This window comes from Benincasa hispida, chromosome 2 (assembly GCF_009727055.1).
Source record: "Benincasa hispida cultivar B227 chromosome 2, ASM972705v1, whole genome shotgun sequence".
Classification (NCBI taxonomy): domain Eukaryota; kingdom Viridiplantae; phylum Streptophyta; class Magnoliopsida; order Cucurbitales; family Cucurbitaceae; genus Benincasa; species Benincasa hispida.
The window spans coordinates 59,062,128-59,079,312 of NC_052350.1; the positions used below are offsets into that span (position 1 = coordinate 59,062,128).

At 31.6% G+C, this 17,185-nt stretch overlaps 3 protein-coding genes across 4 annotated transcripts in view; all 3 read right to left on the minus strand.

Moving 5' to 3' along the window:
* Positions 1-199: 199 nt before the first annotated feature.
* Positions 200-3,455, minus strand: LOC120070846 (single-stranded DNA-binding protein, mitochondrial). The gene is made up of 6 exons (XM_039022732.1): positions 3,294-3,455; positions 2,907-3,088; positions 1,635-1,843; positions 1,465-1,565; positions 736-795; positions 200-627 (listed from the first exon to the last, which is right to left on the minus strand). Exons 1-6 carry the CDS (start codon positions 3,364-3,366, stop codon positions 575-577), a joined length of 678 nt encoding a protein of 225 aa, XP_038878660.1. The 5' UTR covers positions 3,367-3,455; the 3' UTR covers positions 200-574.
* A 2,572-nt stretch (positions 3,456-6,027) lies between these two features.
* LOC120071528 (60S ribosomal protein L39) lies at positions 6,028-7,737 on the minus strand. Of its 2 annotated transcripts, none has more exons than XM_039023852.1 (4): positions 7,636-7,737; positions 6,597-6,648; positions 6,404-6,507; positions 6,028-6,305 (listed from the first exon to the last, which is right to left on the minus strand). In XM_039023852.1, the coding sequence occupies exons 2-4, from the start codon at positions 6,597-6,599 to the stop codon at positions 6,257-6,259; spliced, it is 156 nt and encodes a 51-aa protein (XP_038879780.1). In that variant the 5' UTR covers positions 6,600-6,648; positions 7,636-7,737; the 3' UTR covers positions 6,028-6,256. The 2 variants fall into 2 exon arrangements, with proteins under 2 accessions (XP_038879780.1, XP_038879781.1); XM_039023853.1 differs by having other exon boundaries at positions 7,584-7,655.
* A 2,004-nt stretch (positions 7,738-9,741) lies between these two features.
* The window catches only part of LOC120072181 (probable protein phosphatase 2C 34), a 56,818-nt gene continuing 49,374 nt past the window's right edge, over positions 9,742-17,185 (minus strand). The window contains exons 2-6 of the mRNA XM_039024590.1: positions 11,590-11,867; positions 10,752-11,060; positions 10,522-10,645; positions 10,204-10,426; positions 9,742-10,055 (exon numbers count right to left, since the gene is read on the minus strand). Coding sequence (XP_038880518.1) covers positions 9,851-10,055; positions 10,204-10,426; positions 10,522-10,645; positions 10,752-11,060; positions 11,590-11,867 — 1,139 coding nt within the window. The 3' untranslated portion in view covers positions 9,742-9,850. The remainder of the gene's footprint in view (positions 10,056-10,203; positions 10,427-10,521; positions 10,646-10,751; positions 11,061-11,589; positions 11,868-17,185) is intronic.

Genomic DNA, 17,185 nt, shown 5'->3' on the forward strand with positions numbered 1-17,185 from the left:
AATAAATCACCAGAAAGATTGTTATAATCTCCTTTTGTATAGGGATCATCTGTAATCAAACAAGCCTTAACAATGAACAGCTACTATCTTCAAACCAAATGTTAGACGTTAACATCGTATTTAGTTCGACAGAAACAAAATACTTTTCTTAAAAATTATTTTAAATAGAAATAGGAAACAAAATAAGTCACTGGAAAGATTGTTATAATCTCCACTTATATAGGGATAAGTGTTAGTGTTATCAAACAAGCCTTAACAATGAACAGTTACAAGACTGTTTTGAACTAGTTTAATCTGTAGAATTCAAAATTATGATGCCTTCATTTTTAGGAATGCATTTGAAGAAGATTAAAGGCATCAGGAGTGACAATTTTTGTGAACCTAGAATATTCCCTTGCCAATCCAACACAAAACTGGCTTAAAGCCTTGAAGAAGAAAAATACTACAATGTTAATAAGCAATGACAGGAAGAGATTATGAGGGCTTGGTGGTTCAGTACTCAACTATGGCTAAATCGTTAAATGGCTAAAAGCCTCTCTCTCTATCGTGCTCAAATTACAAAGCTACACAAACTTCAACTGAGGTTTTCGGAAACAGGTGATGTCTCGTTCTGAAACAATCCTTCTTCTGTCAGTCACAAAAACCAACAAAATATAACACATCAGGTTGCGAGAGAGAATGAAAAAGTTGTCATTCTTAATGATTATATAAACAAATGCTAACAGACAAACTCACTTAAATCGTCCAGAGAAATATTGCTGGCACTTTCTCCGGGCTTTAAAAGGCGAAGCTTCCCTACAAAATGAAGCATGGCAGTTAAAGGAGTCCCTAATAAGGTCTTTCACAGGACACATTTGGACCAACATGTAACAAAAAGTACTATCTGTGTTTGGTTGTAAATAATTTTCTGTTCATACCGTATTAAGATAAGGATAAATTACCATTTTTGTCTCTATTGTACCTTTTTTTTTTTTTTTTTTTTCCAATTCGTTCCTTTGGCTTCAAGAATTTCAAATTGGTCCCCATGATTGGTAAATATCTCATAACACTAGAGAGAGTTTACCACATGCTGGCACTTTTCTTACTTGATACATATTCTTTAGACAACTCATTACCTCTCTATCACATCCAAAGAAAACACGGTATGTCCAAAGAAAATGTGTCATGTAAAATAATTGTGACTTTTGTTTGGAAAATCAAACAAAATAAAAGGGACCCTATTGGAACTTTTAAAATAAAATCTAAAGTAGGAATGATAGGAACTAATATGATAATTTAACCTTGTGATTATGAACATCCAAGAATCGCACATTTCTATGCTTAACATGACATTTAAGAAATAATGAAGTAGAGGCAGAAAGCACAGAAGTTATCAGATGACGACTTCATATTAATTCAGCGTTCAACTAATTCCAGAGAAGCATTGAAAAGGAAATAAAAAGATAATAGTATATGTTGCAATACCATCGCGTCGAACACATATTTCTGGAATATTTTTCACTTCACCACCAATGCTATCATTGTAGACTCTGGTCTCAATGTCGCCCTCAACATAAACCGATGCGCTGACAGTCCACCAAGAATCAGTGAAATTATACAGTCAAATCAGTTTTTATGAGAAGTTAAAATCATACTTTTTAACAAGTTGTTGAACTGCATAAGCACCAAGTGGTTCATTATGCACAGCAATACGATGCCACTGAGCAGGCCTTGGCAGGTCTTTTGCTTCAACAATTCGTTGGTCAAACATCCCGCCCGTTCCAACAGTAAAGATTGTTATCGTGCGCCCATTTCTCAAGATTTTCTGCACAGGGGCTTGCCCAACTCTTCCACAAATTATTGCCTGTAAACATTTGATCACATTTTAAAACAGAACAAGACATCATATTGGGGATCACTGACGCCTTCTTTCCCTGCAGAAGAATAACAAATTTGAAGACACATGATTTCCCTGGTTTTTCCCTCCTTTTCACATAACCTTATCGCCTGAATCAAAGATAACTTCTTTTGCTTAGTTGGGGTGGGGCTTAATACCTAAGACTTTGATATAATCCTCCAAGGAAGATATTTGATCAATTGCCAAAGAGAGAAAACTCTTGGCTGATATATTCAATTCAATTGCGTTCTTGTTTATTTTGTTTATTTTTATTTTTATTTTTATTTTATTTTTTTTGAATTACAAATAGAGAAATGTATATTCCACAAAAGATGAGAGCAGATAACCCTAGAGGCACAAGGTAGAGAAAAACCAGCCCCATAAGAAACTTAGTTATATTTAGCTGCTTAGTTAGTCTTTCTTGAAAGGTTAATTAAGTAGTACAATTTGTCAATAAATAGCAGATTATGAATCCAATTATCATGTGAGAATAACTCTTTCACCATCGGTGGCAGATTCTAGAACAACCAAAGTTCCAAAGATGGGTTTCTCCCAAAATCAATCTAATTGTTGCTTATCATCCCTCTCAAGTCTCACATACAAGCGATACTTACAAGATTTTTCTAGCTAAGAAACTGCTCATCCTACTTGCTCACCTGAAATTTTACAATACATCAAACTTCAAAGTTCAAGCTCTAGCCACATAAGTTCTCATTCTTGCCCTTGCTGACAACAATATCTGACTTAATCGCTACACCCCCTTCTTATTCTTTCTAAAATACGTAAAGTACACAAGAGGCTTCTCTTTCAGATCAGATTTCCATAAAACACAATAACAAAAGAAAGCAAGGCACTAGGCACGTTTTCTAAGAACAAAAAATAGGGAAGCTGTTCCTTTATTTTGGATAGTTTGTAACGAAAAAAAGTAAAACAATCACACTGAGTAACATCACAAGAACAGAACGGTCATTTATTGGGTAAAATTCCAACTTTTAAAAATGGAACACATCTGTAGACAAAGATCAGATACCTTATGTACGCCTCGATATCCCCAACCTCGCCTGGGATCCACACCCTGGGGCTGTAATTCGACCTTTTCATTAAAAAATTGATCATATTCATCTTCTTCTCCATTGTTCTTCTCAACATCTACGTCACTTTCAGAAGCATCGGTGGATAACCACAACTTCCAGCTTGTTTGTCGGCTTGCCACTACAACCAAACGTTCAATAATTATCCAAGCCATCCCTCCGGCACACACATTACAGTTAGATAAACCCAATACACAAAAATAGCCAAATTCTTGGTTGGGACACTCAAATTAAAAAGCATAAACAAGTTCCCCCATGTCTGACGACCTTTACGACACTTAACTACAGAAAGAACATACGCTTTAATTAACAGAGAGGAAGAATACCAAATGAAGTTGTGGGAAAATTTGAAGAAGAAATTCTGAAACGGTTGAGGAATCTCATTGCGACTGCGTTCATGTCGATCAACACACAGCAGAAATGGAAGCGAATCAGGGTAGAAGGAGGGTTTTGGGCTTTTCTACTTATTTATTTCTTTATTTATTTTTGCTACAAATGTTTCGAGAAATAAGGATTTAAACCATATTTTCCCAAATTTGTAGCCATTCAATTCTTGCTACATCATATTTTTAATTAATTTTATATTTAAATTAAATAGATTAATTAGGCGAGTGACCTTTTAAACCTATTTTTAAAAATTTAGGACTAAAATGACAAATTTAAAACATTATGAACCAAACATACCTATTCTTAAAAATTGAGATACCACTAAAATATTTTTTTCCTATCGATTTTTATCACCACTTCCGTTACTTTAGTGGTTGGACCAGTTATTTGAGATTCTTGATTATTCCATTCTTATGTTAGAAATGAATAATGGTCAAATAAGATCATTTTCTACTCGAGACCTCATAGTATGTTCTTTTTAATCTTGCGGGAGTTATAATTAATTATCGTTCATCTACTTCTATCAATTAGGAGTGGAAAGAAATAGATGTATACAACTATATGGTTTATTTTGTACACCTTGAGAGTTTTTTGTTTTGTTTTTTCTTTAATGGGAATTTTGAATATTGGTTTATATGGTTCTAATGAACCAAATTTGGAAACATCATCTAATCAATCGTATGAACTTAATCTCACGTATTTTGTGCATATTTAATAGTATTGATACATTCCAAAATGACCAAATGAACGTAGAATTACGAATTTAAAATTAAATCAAACACATTTTAAAAAGTTGGTGGAACAATTTTTTTTCTTTTTATTTATAAAATATGATACTTAATATACTAGTACTTGTATAATACCATACAAAAGAAAAAAAAAAAGTCGAAAACAATCCTAAACCCTAAACTCATACTTAACAATTTCATGTTGATTAAAGAAATAAAAAAACAAACACATAACAAAATCCTAAACCCCAAGTAGAATTATACCTTGTTTTTTTGGTACTAGTTTATTTTCATATTGTTTATTCTCCTTTATTACTTCTCTCTCTTTTTTCTTCAGTGGTTCTACTCTTTCCTTTTTTCTATAGATATTATCTATTTTTTAGTATTTTTCAAAAAAAAAAAAGGTAAAAAAAAAAGACTAATCCAAATCAGATCGGATCGTCGGGAGTTCGATTGCCTTTCAAGGAAACCCGACCTAACCCAAACTACTTTTACCTCAAGTTTTTTTTTCCTTTTTTAAGTTAACCATCAATAATAATCGATCATTACTTCTTTCCTGATTCATGATTTAATAATCTTTAACTTTACTTCCGTGCTTGATTATCAACAAACTTATAAATGTATCAAGGATTTAATAACCTTTTAACTTTACTTCAATGCTTGATTATCAACAAAATTATAAATGTATCAATTTACATATTCCTTCACAGTTAACTAGAAAAATATCGTGAGACATTTCATTATTTCAATTAAATTTCTAAAATATTATAACTAAACTAATTAAAAACCTTTATTTGAATCATATTTGAAAATCATCAATGCATCAATTCATATATATGATTTTTTTTAAATGTCGATTCAGTGATGTTTATCTAAATAAAACATAATAGAAGGTTTAAGCATAATAGAAGGTTTAAGTTTATACACTTATAAAAATCTAAAATTTAAATTAATACAATTATTAATACAATTATTAATTTAACATTTAATTGATACAACTACTTGTCAAAAAATAAATTGATATGAAAAAAAAAACGAAGATATGAGGTATTTTCAAGTTGGTTGCTGAAATTAACTACATACAACTTGATGAAACAAGGTATAAAAAATTTTCATCCATATACTCGAGTATCTTTGAACCTATTTTCTCCTATAGTTATTATTCATTATCTCCTAATTCGGACTCCAAATTTTTCAAGCTGTAAATTTAGTACTCATACAAAATAGTTGTATAAAAAAAAAAAAAGAAAAAAATGAACAAATTGCAAAAATCACACTTAAAATATAGTGGTAGTTACAACCATACCTTTAAACTTTCAATTTTAAAAATTGAGCTTTCAAACTTATATATTTGTTAAAATTCCCTAAAACTTACATAATTGTATAAATTATAATAACCATATAAATTTAGGAGTTCAATCTATTCATTTACAAGTCCAATTTCTAAATTTAAGACCTAATTTCAACACTTTTAGAAGTTTAAGAACCCAATTTTTACAATTGAAAATTTTAATTGTTAAATTACAATTACAATTACCACCATACTTCAAGGATGATTTTTGCAATTTGCTAAAAAAATCATTTATATGCTGTCTAATTTAACACTATGGTAGAAAATAGACAGCTGAGACAAACATAAAGTGAATGAAAGGTTAATGAACCAAAACCAAGATCCCAAAAATTTCCAAGAAAAATCGAGGAAATAAGACCCGATTTTTTTTATACCCGTGAATGCAAGACCAGCTTACGCGTACCTTGAACTAAAAACGGACTTCCAACCAAAATACTAGTCGGGAAATAGAATTAAAACACGCAAAAAGTTGTATCAGAAAAATTGGTTCGAATGTGCAAACCAAGCAACCTAGTCAGGTAGTACATGAATCATAAAAACAAGTTATAAATCAACAAAAATGTAGACACCAAAACTCATCTCATCCCCGTGAGGTACGAAGAAAAGCACCAAAACTGATATTGACTAAAGAATTGAAAATTACTCCAGATATAAATTGAACATAGATGTAATTCTAAAAGATCGCGAGTTCTCTTCAATAAGTCCTTAAATTAAGAGCAAAAAATTCAAATATCTAGTTCTATATCCTCTGTGTTCTCCACAATTAACATAAAACTTAAATAGGTTCAAAACAGGATGAAGAGCGAATCACATGAGAAACACCTCAAAATCCGAGTTTAGTGCGGCGCCAGTGCCTTCGCTTAGCATTATACCTGAAGAAGACATCAAAATATGACGTTAAATTTAAAACGAAGAAGAACAAAATGATAATATGATTAGAGATGGAACCAAAGAGTTAAAAGAAAAAGACCTGATGGTGTTGTCAGTCCTCAACCGAATCCAGTGAGGAATAGGCCTGTTCTGTCTCATCTTCTTGGCCAACTTCTTCTTGATTCTGAAGGTCTTGTGAGACGGCTGTAGACGTAAAGAAAAAAAAAAAACTCACATTGTAAAAACACAATCTCACGAAATACAAAAATCACTCTAAAGAAAGAAACAGTTACCATCTTCAAAATTCAGGAATTGGCCAACGACAGCAAGTCAGAAACAAATTGCCTGATCCAGGAAGAATCAACATCAAGATATAAACCAAATGAACAAAATAAAAGAGAATGAATAGTTCTGCATTGAAGCTCAGACTGAAAAAAAGGAAATTCATATTCTACAAACATTTTATTTTCTTTTTTCTTTTCTTCGTTTTGGTGTGTCCACAAGAGTCTCGATGGATTCACCACCACATCTATGGTATTCAAATATTTAAATGAACAAAGTTACAGTAAAATTCTGTAAACTGCATACCAAAATCATGGGGAAAAAAAAACTTGAATGATATTGAAACTTACTAATCAGGCAATAAACTCAGACTAGTACTTATATTACAAAACTAAGGATCAATACAGCTAAATTAAGGGCATGTTTGGACTAACTAGGGAAGAAAAAGTGCTTTTCAAAAAAATCATTTTTATTTAAACTCTTTTGATACGAACCGTTTAAAATTAACTTTGAAAGTGTTTCAAAAACTATTCTGAACGGTTACCAAACACTATAATTTTTTTCTAAAATTACTTATTTTCAGAATTAAATAATCCAAACACACCCAAGAGTTTATTCTACCAAATTAACATACACACACACAAGAACCTACAGTAAGTATATACACCCAAAATCGGTAGTACTCCACTCCCTACACCGGAAAATTCCAGACTCTAAAACGCCTTAAAAAATGGAACTGTTGATCTAATAATTCAACAAATAGCGCAACAGTTCCAAAGTTCCCCAATTTTCAATCTCTAAACAATCAAAACCTGCGTTCTCGTTAGCCTAATAAATCCAAAATCATTCCACAAATTGACAATACAATGTATGACACACAGGTCTACAAAAACGAATCGAAATTGTAAGGCTAACAACCCGAGGAACTCTGTAACTGTAATCCTAAAGAACGAGTTCATAAATCAAGTTGATAGAGATTCAAGAAATTGAAGTTCTACCGAAAATGAAGCAGAGATAACCAACAGCAGAGAGGAGGAGAAGGAAGATTACCTGAGAGAGCAAGGTGAAGAAGTGGCCGTTCTCTGTTAGCTCAGGGAAGCAACAATGGATTAGGGTTTTAGGAGTATTCATCGGGTTTGGGCTTCGAATAAATGGGCCCAATATTCGTGTCAAGTAAAAATTGGAGGCCCATTGAAAAAAAAAAAAAAAGCTCATAACTATGTCCGCATACTTTTAAGAGGTAATAATTAAGTGTATAGCAACATTTTTAAAGAATTACAAATATAGCAAAATCTATTTGGTGATAAACTCTTATTAATGATAGACTCCTATCAGTAATATAGTTTATCATCGATACACTCTGAGAATTGGATATAAATTTTGCTATATCTGTAAATTATTTTGTATTGTGCTATATCTACTAATGTTTTCTATATTTGCAACCGTCTTTTTTTTTTTTTATTTTTTATTTTATTGACATAACAAAATTTTAAGTTCTATTTGAAAGAATGACAAAGAAAATAATATTCAATAAGATTTATAGTATTGAGTAGTGTTTTCACTTTTTATTAATCTAAAATGCCCTCAACAATGTATCTTTGCTCAAATTTCACATTTTCCTCAAATTTGAATTAACTCCTTTTTTATTTTTAATTCCACAATATCTTTTTTTGTACTTTATCTTATGACTAATGTCGGTTATTTTAAACTCACTCCAAAACGATTTGTATGTTGTAGTTGACCACATTCCATCTCGACAACATGATGTAAGTGTACAAAGATATCAACAACTACTTTGTTTAATCAATACACTATAATTTATCACAGTTACATTATAATTAATCTGTTAGTCATATTTTTTAGGTGATTCTTATTCCCTTGCGAAGAAAGTCTAGGTATACTTTGTGTTTTCAAGTTTAGATTTTAACAAGTATCCCACCTATGTTTTCAAAACTAGAAAATAAAACTTTTCCTAATTCGAAATTTTTTTATTTAGTGATGTATTTTGAATAAAAAAAATCTTGGATTATTATGATTTTTTTTGTTCTAATTAAAATTTTTCTTGTTTAGATAAAATGTATTCTGAATACAACGACATTTGGTTTGTTATAATTGAAAAATCTCTATATTTTTTTTAGGTTTTCTTAATTAATATTTCTTTGTTTATATAAATTGTATTTGAATACCAAAAATTTTAGTTGATCATGATTTAAACATATATATATANAATAAATTAGTAATCTGTGTCTTATGAGGTATATATCGATCATGTGTTAATAATTAATTAATAATCTCTAAAACTACTTTGCTTTTCAAATTTGGGATCATCTTTCTATTTTTCAAAATGAAACGTTAAAATTTGTCATTCTTCTAGTATGGTTTTTTTTTTTGTTTTTTCGTTTTTTTTTTGTAAAAAAAAGTTTATTACTATAGTTTTGAAAATTAACATATTACAAGCACATCCTCGACTTTGACAAGAACCTCCTCGATCTTCCCTTCGTGATGAGCCATTGAGCGACAAGCTAGATATAAAGTTAGCTTTGTTTGTTCGGCTTCACTAAGCCTAGTTGCTTGAAAACAATAAGGACATAGATTAATACCTTAATAACTCCATAAAAGAGCTATTTTATACCCTAATCTTCTTCGTTTAAGATGTTTTATATGTTCATATGTTCATATTTATAAAAAATCAAGTATAAAGTATATTCTAAAGTATTTAGGGTGAATCAGGTCAAATGGGATCATGTAGATGCTTATTCAAGTAACTGGGCTTCAAGAATGTGAAATAACGAAAACATCCCTGTCCAAGAGCATTGTAATACTTCTCAACGTTGTAGATTAACGCTTGAAGACATAAATGTAGCGTCACAATAGTATTCCACAATGTCGTGACGCTCTCACAATGTCCTAGATATATATTTTATTTCATTTGAGGTTATAGAGTGAAGAGCTTTATGTCGAGTTTAGTTCGATTTTGGCCAAAACCCATGAGTTTTACTTGGCATGAAAAAAATGTCATATGTCAATTTCAAGTTCATTCCTTTATCTATGGTAACTACAACAAATTCCTCTTTAGTTGTATCTCTTTCTTGTTTAACTTTTAATTTGAGCAATTCAAAATGCTTTGAAATTATATCAATGTGGTACAATAAAAGCTTCTAAAGCTAACCAACATCCCATTTTGAGATTAGCATCTTGTAGTAACAAGTAACTCGAAAGAGCGAACACAAACATTGAAATTCTTTTTTATTTTTCTAGAATGGAGCTACAATATACCAAAAGATTGTTGATGCAAAGGTGCAGAATGGAGGTAGAGGACGATAACCGACATGTCATCCGCTGCGATTCTCGGCCTCTTCCGCTTCCATGCTCGAGTAGCATACTCAACCAGTCGCCGAGCAGATTTTTCTCGATCTATAGTTGAATGTACGATCTGCACGGCTTCTTGATTCGAGACCGCGTCCCATATATGATAGAAATAGATGAAACATTTGATACTACTAGGACTATACTACCATAATATTGTGTATTTGTTCATTTAGCTTGATGAGAACAATCACTTGCTAAAGGAAGAGTGTCATTTTTTAGCTGAGAAAAACAAATGTGAAAAGGCTTACCCCATCAGTTGCTAGTACAACAAATAAGTCTTTGTTGGTTACACTTCTTTGTGTTACATCAGGCATGGAAATAAGTCCAAAATTCTTAATGCAAAAATCGCCAAATGATCTTGACATTGACAACCCCGGCGTTTCCTCATCCGACAACCAAATACGATGGGTCCCTGGTTCGTCTCGCAAGCAAAAAACCCTCCCATTGCATTGTGTTATTCTCTCAACTTCCTCTTAAACATAACAAATAACTAAAAATGTTGGAGCTTTAATTTGTATATACTCTCCATTTTCAATCCTCATTTTGTATACAAAGAGAGGAACGAACGAGGTAGATTCGGTTTGAAATCGACAGTGAACTGAATTAGTGATGGGATCGGGTTTCCATCATTAGAAGTCGTAGCCAACACGGCCCGAGAGTCGCCAAGGTTTGCAATGACTAGTATATCACCCTAAATAATCACAAGTTCGTATAATAAGTCACAAAACTTGATAAAGAAAATGAACACTAACTAGGAATCATATAGAAGGGACGAAACACAACAAATATAACATTACTTGTCGAACGATGGAAAGGGCCGTTGTTCCGCTATGAAACGTGTCAATTTTACGGTGTCGCTCGAGTTCTTGATCAACCATAGCACAGGCTTCTATGTAAGAATGCTCCCACAAATTGAATTGTAGATGTGTTTTACTTGAGTTGAGTTCCAAATGTGGGCAAAGAGAAGTTTGAACTACTGCTTCTTGCCAATTGCAAAGCAGAGCAGTTGGCATTAACTCTCTAACCTTTTTTGCAACAAAATGGCCCCATGGTCCATGCCCATCAAAAACCCCACAAAATATCATATCCTTTTGATATCCAAATTCCTATCATCAAAAACAGTTTTCTACATTTCAAAACTCAAACAAAGAACCAAAAAACAAAAACATCATTTTTCCTATCACTTTTCTTAATTCAAAATATGAATAGTTCTCTTTGAATTTTTCATTCGACAAGCACAAGAAAGCAACGGTTGGAAGGCTTTGAATTTGTTATTTGCACTTTGAATGATCAAGCATGGATCTTGTTGAGTTATATTGTATTTATGTTATTTACTATTTTGGCCCTAAAGTTTAGAGGAGTAGTACGCTATATTTAAACTCTCCGACTTTAGATGTGCCTCTATAATTTGAAATCTAATATCTTCTCTCTAATAATAAAATCGCCCTCTCCTTATATCCGTGAACGTAGCAAATATACTATCGATTTCTTTACTCTATACATTTTCTCACCTTCTTTGATTATCGATTTCATAACAACAACTATATTCAACATCTTTCGTACTTTCTTAATTTAAAACTCTTATTTCAAGCAACAATCATGAAGAAAAAGTTCTTGTAAGCTATATTTGCATACCTCCCACACAATGCAACAGTCCTGATTGACTCCTTTCTCAACTCTCTTTGAAAAACTCGAGACAAAGTTGCTCGAACCATCGATATTTATACTCACAGAACCATGGATGATCAAATCCTTCTTCTTTGTTGACTTTGCCATTGCTTCTGCAACTTCTCTTCTACTTACATTAGAAGCATTTTCAGAGTTTCTCCGTTTCTTAGGAGTTAGTGACTTTGTTAATTCATTGACCTTCAAGAACAAGTTCTTTATTGCCTTTTCGATGTACAATCGGTTTCATGTATTCGTCGTTCTCGCCTGAGTCCTAGTTAATGAAAACTTTGATCTTATAGTGTTAAATAAAATATTTCAATGATATAAGTGGAAATAAACAAATATTGCTAAAAGGATGTATTCTTTTCATCATCTCATTGATTACTTTGTTTGGTTTCTATTTGTTTCTTCTCACTCTCTCTTTACAAACATTTTGTACACAACCAAAAAGAATGTTATTTGAGAGTAAAATACATAATCTGACTAAAAAGGTTTACGGACTCAAATTTTAAATTTAGAACCAAATGCATAGACAATGAATCTAATATACCAAATATGGAATATTCTTTCTATGTAGAATGGTATAATATTGTCCATTTTACACCTAATTTTACTTTTGAATTATTTCTAAAGTAAAAATGTCTCATTTACTAATAAATGAATATGAAGAGATACAATGTCCTTACTTTCAAATCGAGGATCATTCTTATTTCTAACTAAGGCGAGACGAGACTAAGTTTGTATCTCGACAAACATGGATGAATGACGATTACATCGAGTTTTCATTATTAGTACTATCTTTTAATAGTAGAAAGTTTGAAATGAAAAATAATATTATAAGTTGTTGGTTACCCCAAACAAAAGGGTAGGTTACAAAGAATCTTCTAATGTATTTTCCATCAATCCGCTGATCAGTGTAATCCACCGATTAAATCTTATTAAAGTTCATAGACTTGTTTAGTCACTGAAAAAATGAGAGAAAAAGTTGGATTTGTTTATAAAACAATGTTTCTACAAAATCTTGATGGCCTCATGTAAAAGATCATCGGATGCAAAATAAAATTAAGGGATAAAAAAATATATCTATCAATCTCGTAGTTTTATTGAAGCAATGATTTAGACTATAAGGGAGTATTTAGGTCTCCAACTTGAAGTTGGTGGATTGGGCTATTATAGTCCATTCCATGTTCGCCGCTCTCATTATAATTGTTAGTGCTTCCAACAATTATAACCTACCATTAATTAAAGTATTAATATTTCAAATCTCTTTTTGTTACTGTGTTCACTGTTTACAATTTCCTACTCATCCTCTTTTTTTTATTGTTACAGTGTTTACTATTTTCTATATAGACTAAAATAATTTACATCCGTCCTAAACACAGATTATTATAGTCCAAATTAAAATAGTCTGCATCCCAAACACGGACTTTTATAACTTACAGGTTATTAACCCACAAACTATAGTAACCATTGACTATAATAACTAACTCAGCGTCTCAAACGTGCCCTCTAAATGTTATTCCTGAGCAAGAACATTTGCTACTCTGAATATTATATCAATAAGAGAACCTGAGGTGGAAGATTTGCTACTTAAAGTATTAGCATTAGAAAAATCAACCCAAAAAAAATCTCTTATGTAATAAATATCCAGCCGCCTGTCAACCCTTTGGGACTGTCTTATTCAATATTAGTTCAACTACTCATTTACCCACAAATGTAATAAAGGTATTGGGTTTGATAATAATGATATCCCCATCGAACTAAAGCTAGCTGTCACCCAACTAGAAGTAAGAGATATAATGATTGCACAAATTTACGTTCTTGTCCTTTTAATTGAAGTAATGATTTATCTTCCATTTGATAACTATTTCGTTTTTTATTTTTTATTTTTGAAACTTAAGCTTATAAAAACTATTTTCATCTTCAAATTTCTTCATTTGTTATCTATCTTTTACTAATGATTTTAAAAACTAAAAAAATAGCTTTTAAAAATTTAGATTTCAACCATTGTACTTAGAAAAATACAAATAATTGTAAAAAAAAAAAAATAGACTTAATTTTCAAAAACAAGAAACAAAATACTAAATATTAAGAATGTAAAATCGAAGATTAAATTGAATTTATAAACAAAAATGGTTCTAATCATTTCAAAACTGTCCTAAAAACTTCACATACTAAAATGTCACAAATTTAAAACCGAAAATTATTAGGACTAAATATATCATCACTTTAATGAGATTACCTGATCAAATGTGGTTTTTTAAACCATTATTCTAAGCATTTGGAAAGAGAAAACAAAAAAGGCAAAAATAAATAAATGACGCTAGTAAAAAGAAAACCAAAAACAGCAAACAGAAAAAGAGAAAAAAAAAAAAAAAAAGCAGTAATGTGACATAGTAAGAACCTTGATTTTCCAGGAAAATGGAAGCTAAAGCACCGGAATCTGAAGCATTGATCGGAAATATGAAACTTCGGTAAAACTCCGGCGACCCACGACAGCGGAGAGAGAAACAATCGGCTGAAACGGATCGAATTCCATGTCGATTCTTTTTAATTTTCTCGAGAAACAAACAGAAAGAAAACCAAAAATCGAACTAAGAGGGGTCTCCAGATTTGGTGTATTTGAAAATGATTTTTTCCCCTTAAAAAAGTTGAGTTCGATCGATAATGTGCAACATATGGGAGAGTTTCTTGAGCATTAAATAAACAGAGATTAGAGAAATTGTTTAGTTTACGCAAAGGATATGAATCATATGAATAATATGATATTGTATTACCTCGTTTTTCATGGAGGAGGTCAAAACTGACCACCCAATAATTGAAACTTTTTTCTTTTCATATTTTGGTGGATTTAAAATCGGATAATTATCTAAAATAATAAAACTGTTCAAAATATCTTCAAGTATAACAAAATGTCACCATTTATTGGCGATAGATTACAATAAACATCTATTTATGAGCAATAGACCACAATAGATATCTATGGTAGTTAGTGACATTTTGTTATATTTAGTTTATACTCTATTTAAAAATGATCTTTTAAAATCTTTGCCAATTTATTTGGGTGTTTTTTCTTATTTTAAATGTTTCTATTTTAGCCTCATGATTCTTGTGTGTGAGAGTTTTTTATTAATAATTTTTTAAAAATTTATTATAATTATATAATAGATCGGAAACTTATTAGGGAATAATTGAACTTTGATCCTCACATTTTTAAAACATAATAAAATTGTAAAATATTGAAAAAAAAAGCCTTACACACATGATAATGTGAGAATGGAATCTTTTTTAAATAATGTTATTTTAATAATTATTAACAAAAATAGGGTTGGGCTGAAAGTATTGACAAAAATAGGGTAATGGAATTGTGGACCCGATACACAATTACACCTAAATCATGAACGAGGTCCACGACTTTCTTAGCACCATGTGAATCTGCCATACCTGGTAGTGACCTGGCATACGTGTATTTCCACATGTACAAATATGTAGCGTTGACTAGGTAATCGTGGATAAGGTCCACGGCTACCCTAAATCGTGTATGGGGTACGCGACTTAGTGGTCCTAAAAGCAGTCTCACGACATTCTCCCTCCACTTTCTTTCCCATCTCAAACTTCCTCCCTTTCTGCCTCTTTCTCAGAATTGTTGTCTGCCGCCATCTGCCATTCGCCGCGTCCACCATTGTCGTTGTTCTTTCTACCGTCACTGATCATAGGTAAAGTTTTGTTTTTTTTTCCTCAATATATGTGATTCTACTCCATAGATCTACTATTTTTTTTTTTTTAAATATATGCATAAAAAACTATAGTTTTGATCTATTTTGGTTGAAAATTTGTGATTGTGCTCCATAGCTATAGTATTGTATATGATTTGAATTGTTTTATTTATTTATTATTTTGTAGTTTAATATTATAAGTTAGACTGAACATTTGGGTTATAGTTGGTTTTTTTATTTTAAAATAAAATATTTGGACTGGTCATAAAATAATATTTGGTCTGTTTGGAGTTTTGATCTATTTTGACTGTTTGGACTTTTTTATGTAATCAATTTTGTTACATAATTTATATTTGTTATGTAATGGATTTTGTTATGTAACGGACTTTGTTATGGAATTGACTACATTTATATGTGTTTATACTCTTTTAGTGTTTGTGAATAATTGATCCTAGTCCTTCTAATCCTATGGAACTATATCAACAAAATATTCATCTTTACCATCGATATGGAATTGTTCTTCTATTGTAATTTTTGTTGGGATTGTTGTCCTAATTCTCCCAAAATCTCGTTGTTTGTAATATATACACATTATTATGAATAAAATAAGAGTTATTTTATCTGGCATTTACTCACATCCAATAAACAAACCTTCATGGTTATCGTATGTAAACTTAAGCATGTATACGAGATATGCAAGTGGATCATGTCTTAAGTGATAATCTAAATAGGTTTGTAGTATAAGAATTAAAGTGAGATACCTGATCCTGGTGACACTATGGATACGACCTGTTTTGTAGAGGTTTGCAAGTGTTGTGAACTACTATAGATGATAGATCCTGACCATTCATGTAGAGACATGTGAGCGGGGGTGTCCTATACAAAGAGTTTGTATAAGATCGGACCACAAGATGATTCGTCTCTGTATATAATGTCGTTGATACTGGAGACTTACATTTCACCTAAACGACCATAGGTGACATGACCTCAATCCTGAGTAGTTTGGGAACTCCTACCTTTGAGAGCAGTTCTTTGATTAGTATGAGTGAGAGTGACCAGATTGCCAACTCAGCATACCTACCTTTTTGGAAACTTGTCTGATTTGGGAGCTGGGAACTCAGTTACACAAGATAGAATTCACTCATTCCCCAAGGCAGGGGTAAGTAGATAGATTGCTCCCTTAATGGCTGATTCCGGGGCTTGAACATCGTGGCCACAACTTCTCTTTGGAAGAGAAGACTCAGTCCTGTCTCTTATACACATCTAGATGTGTATAAGAGACAGGAGTAGGATTATGACTTATGTTCATTAGAGGGATCAATGGTACTTAAGGAGTTAGATGTAACTATAGAGGCATAATGGTTATTGGCCCAGCTGTACTTACAAGCGATCTATGAAGGGTTATCGCACTGTTGATTGGTTAAGATGGGCATATAATATATATGTAGTAAGGAGAGTTCAACTGTCGATCTTTAGTGGAGTACCTGGCAGTTAACGGATGGTGGATCCTGTGACTAAAGAGTTTAGTTAGTTATTCACGTATCGTTGGAGCTTCGAGCTACAGGTCCATAAGGTCCCCTTAGTAGCTCAATGAATTCAATTTGAGGATCAATTCTTGGTGTTGATTTGAAATATTCAAATTGACAAAAAGGTATTTTGATTATATATGATATGATCGATGTTAGGTATGAGATACATCAAGTGGAGGATTAATGTAAATAAGATTTACATTAAGTGCCATGAAATAGAAAAAGAGCTATGGTTTATATGTTTCATGAGATAAAATATTAAAACTATAGATTATAAATATAGTATGGTAAGTTGGTTATCATATATATTTATAACAA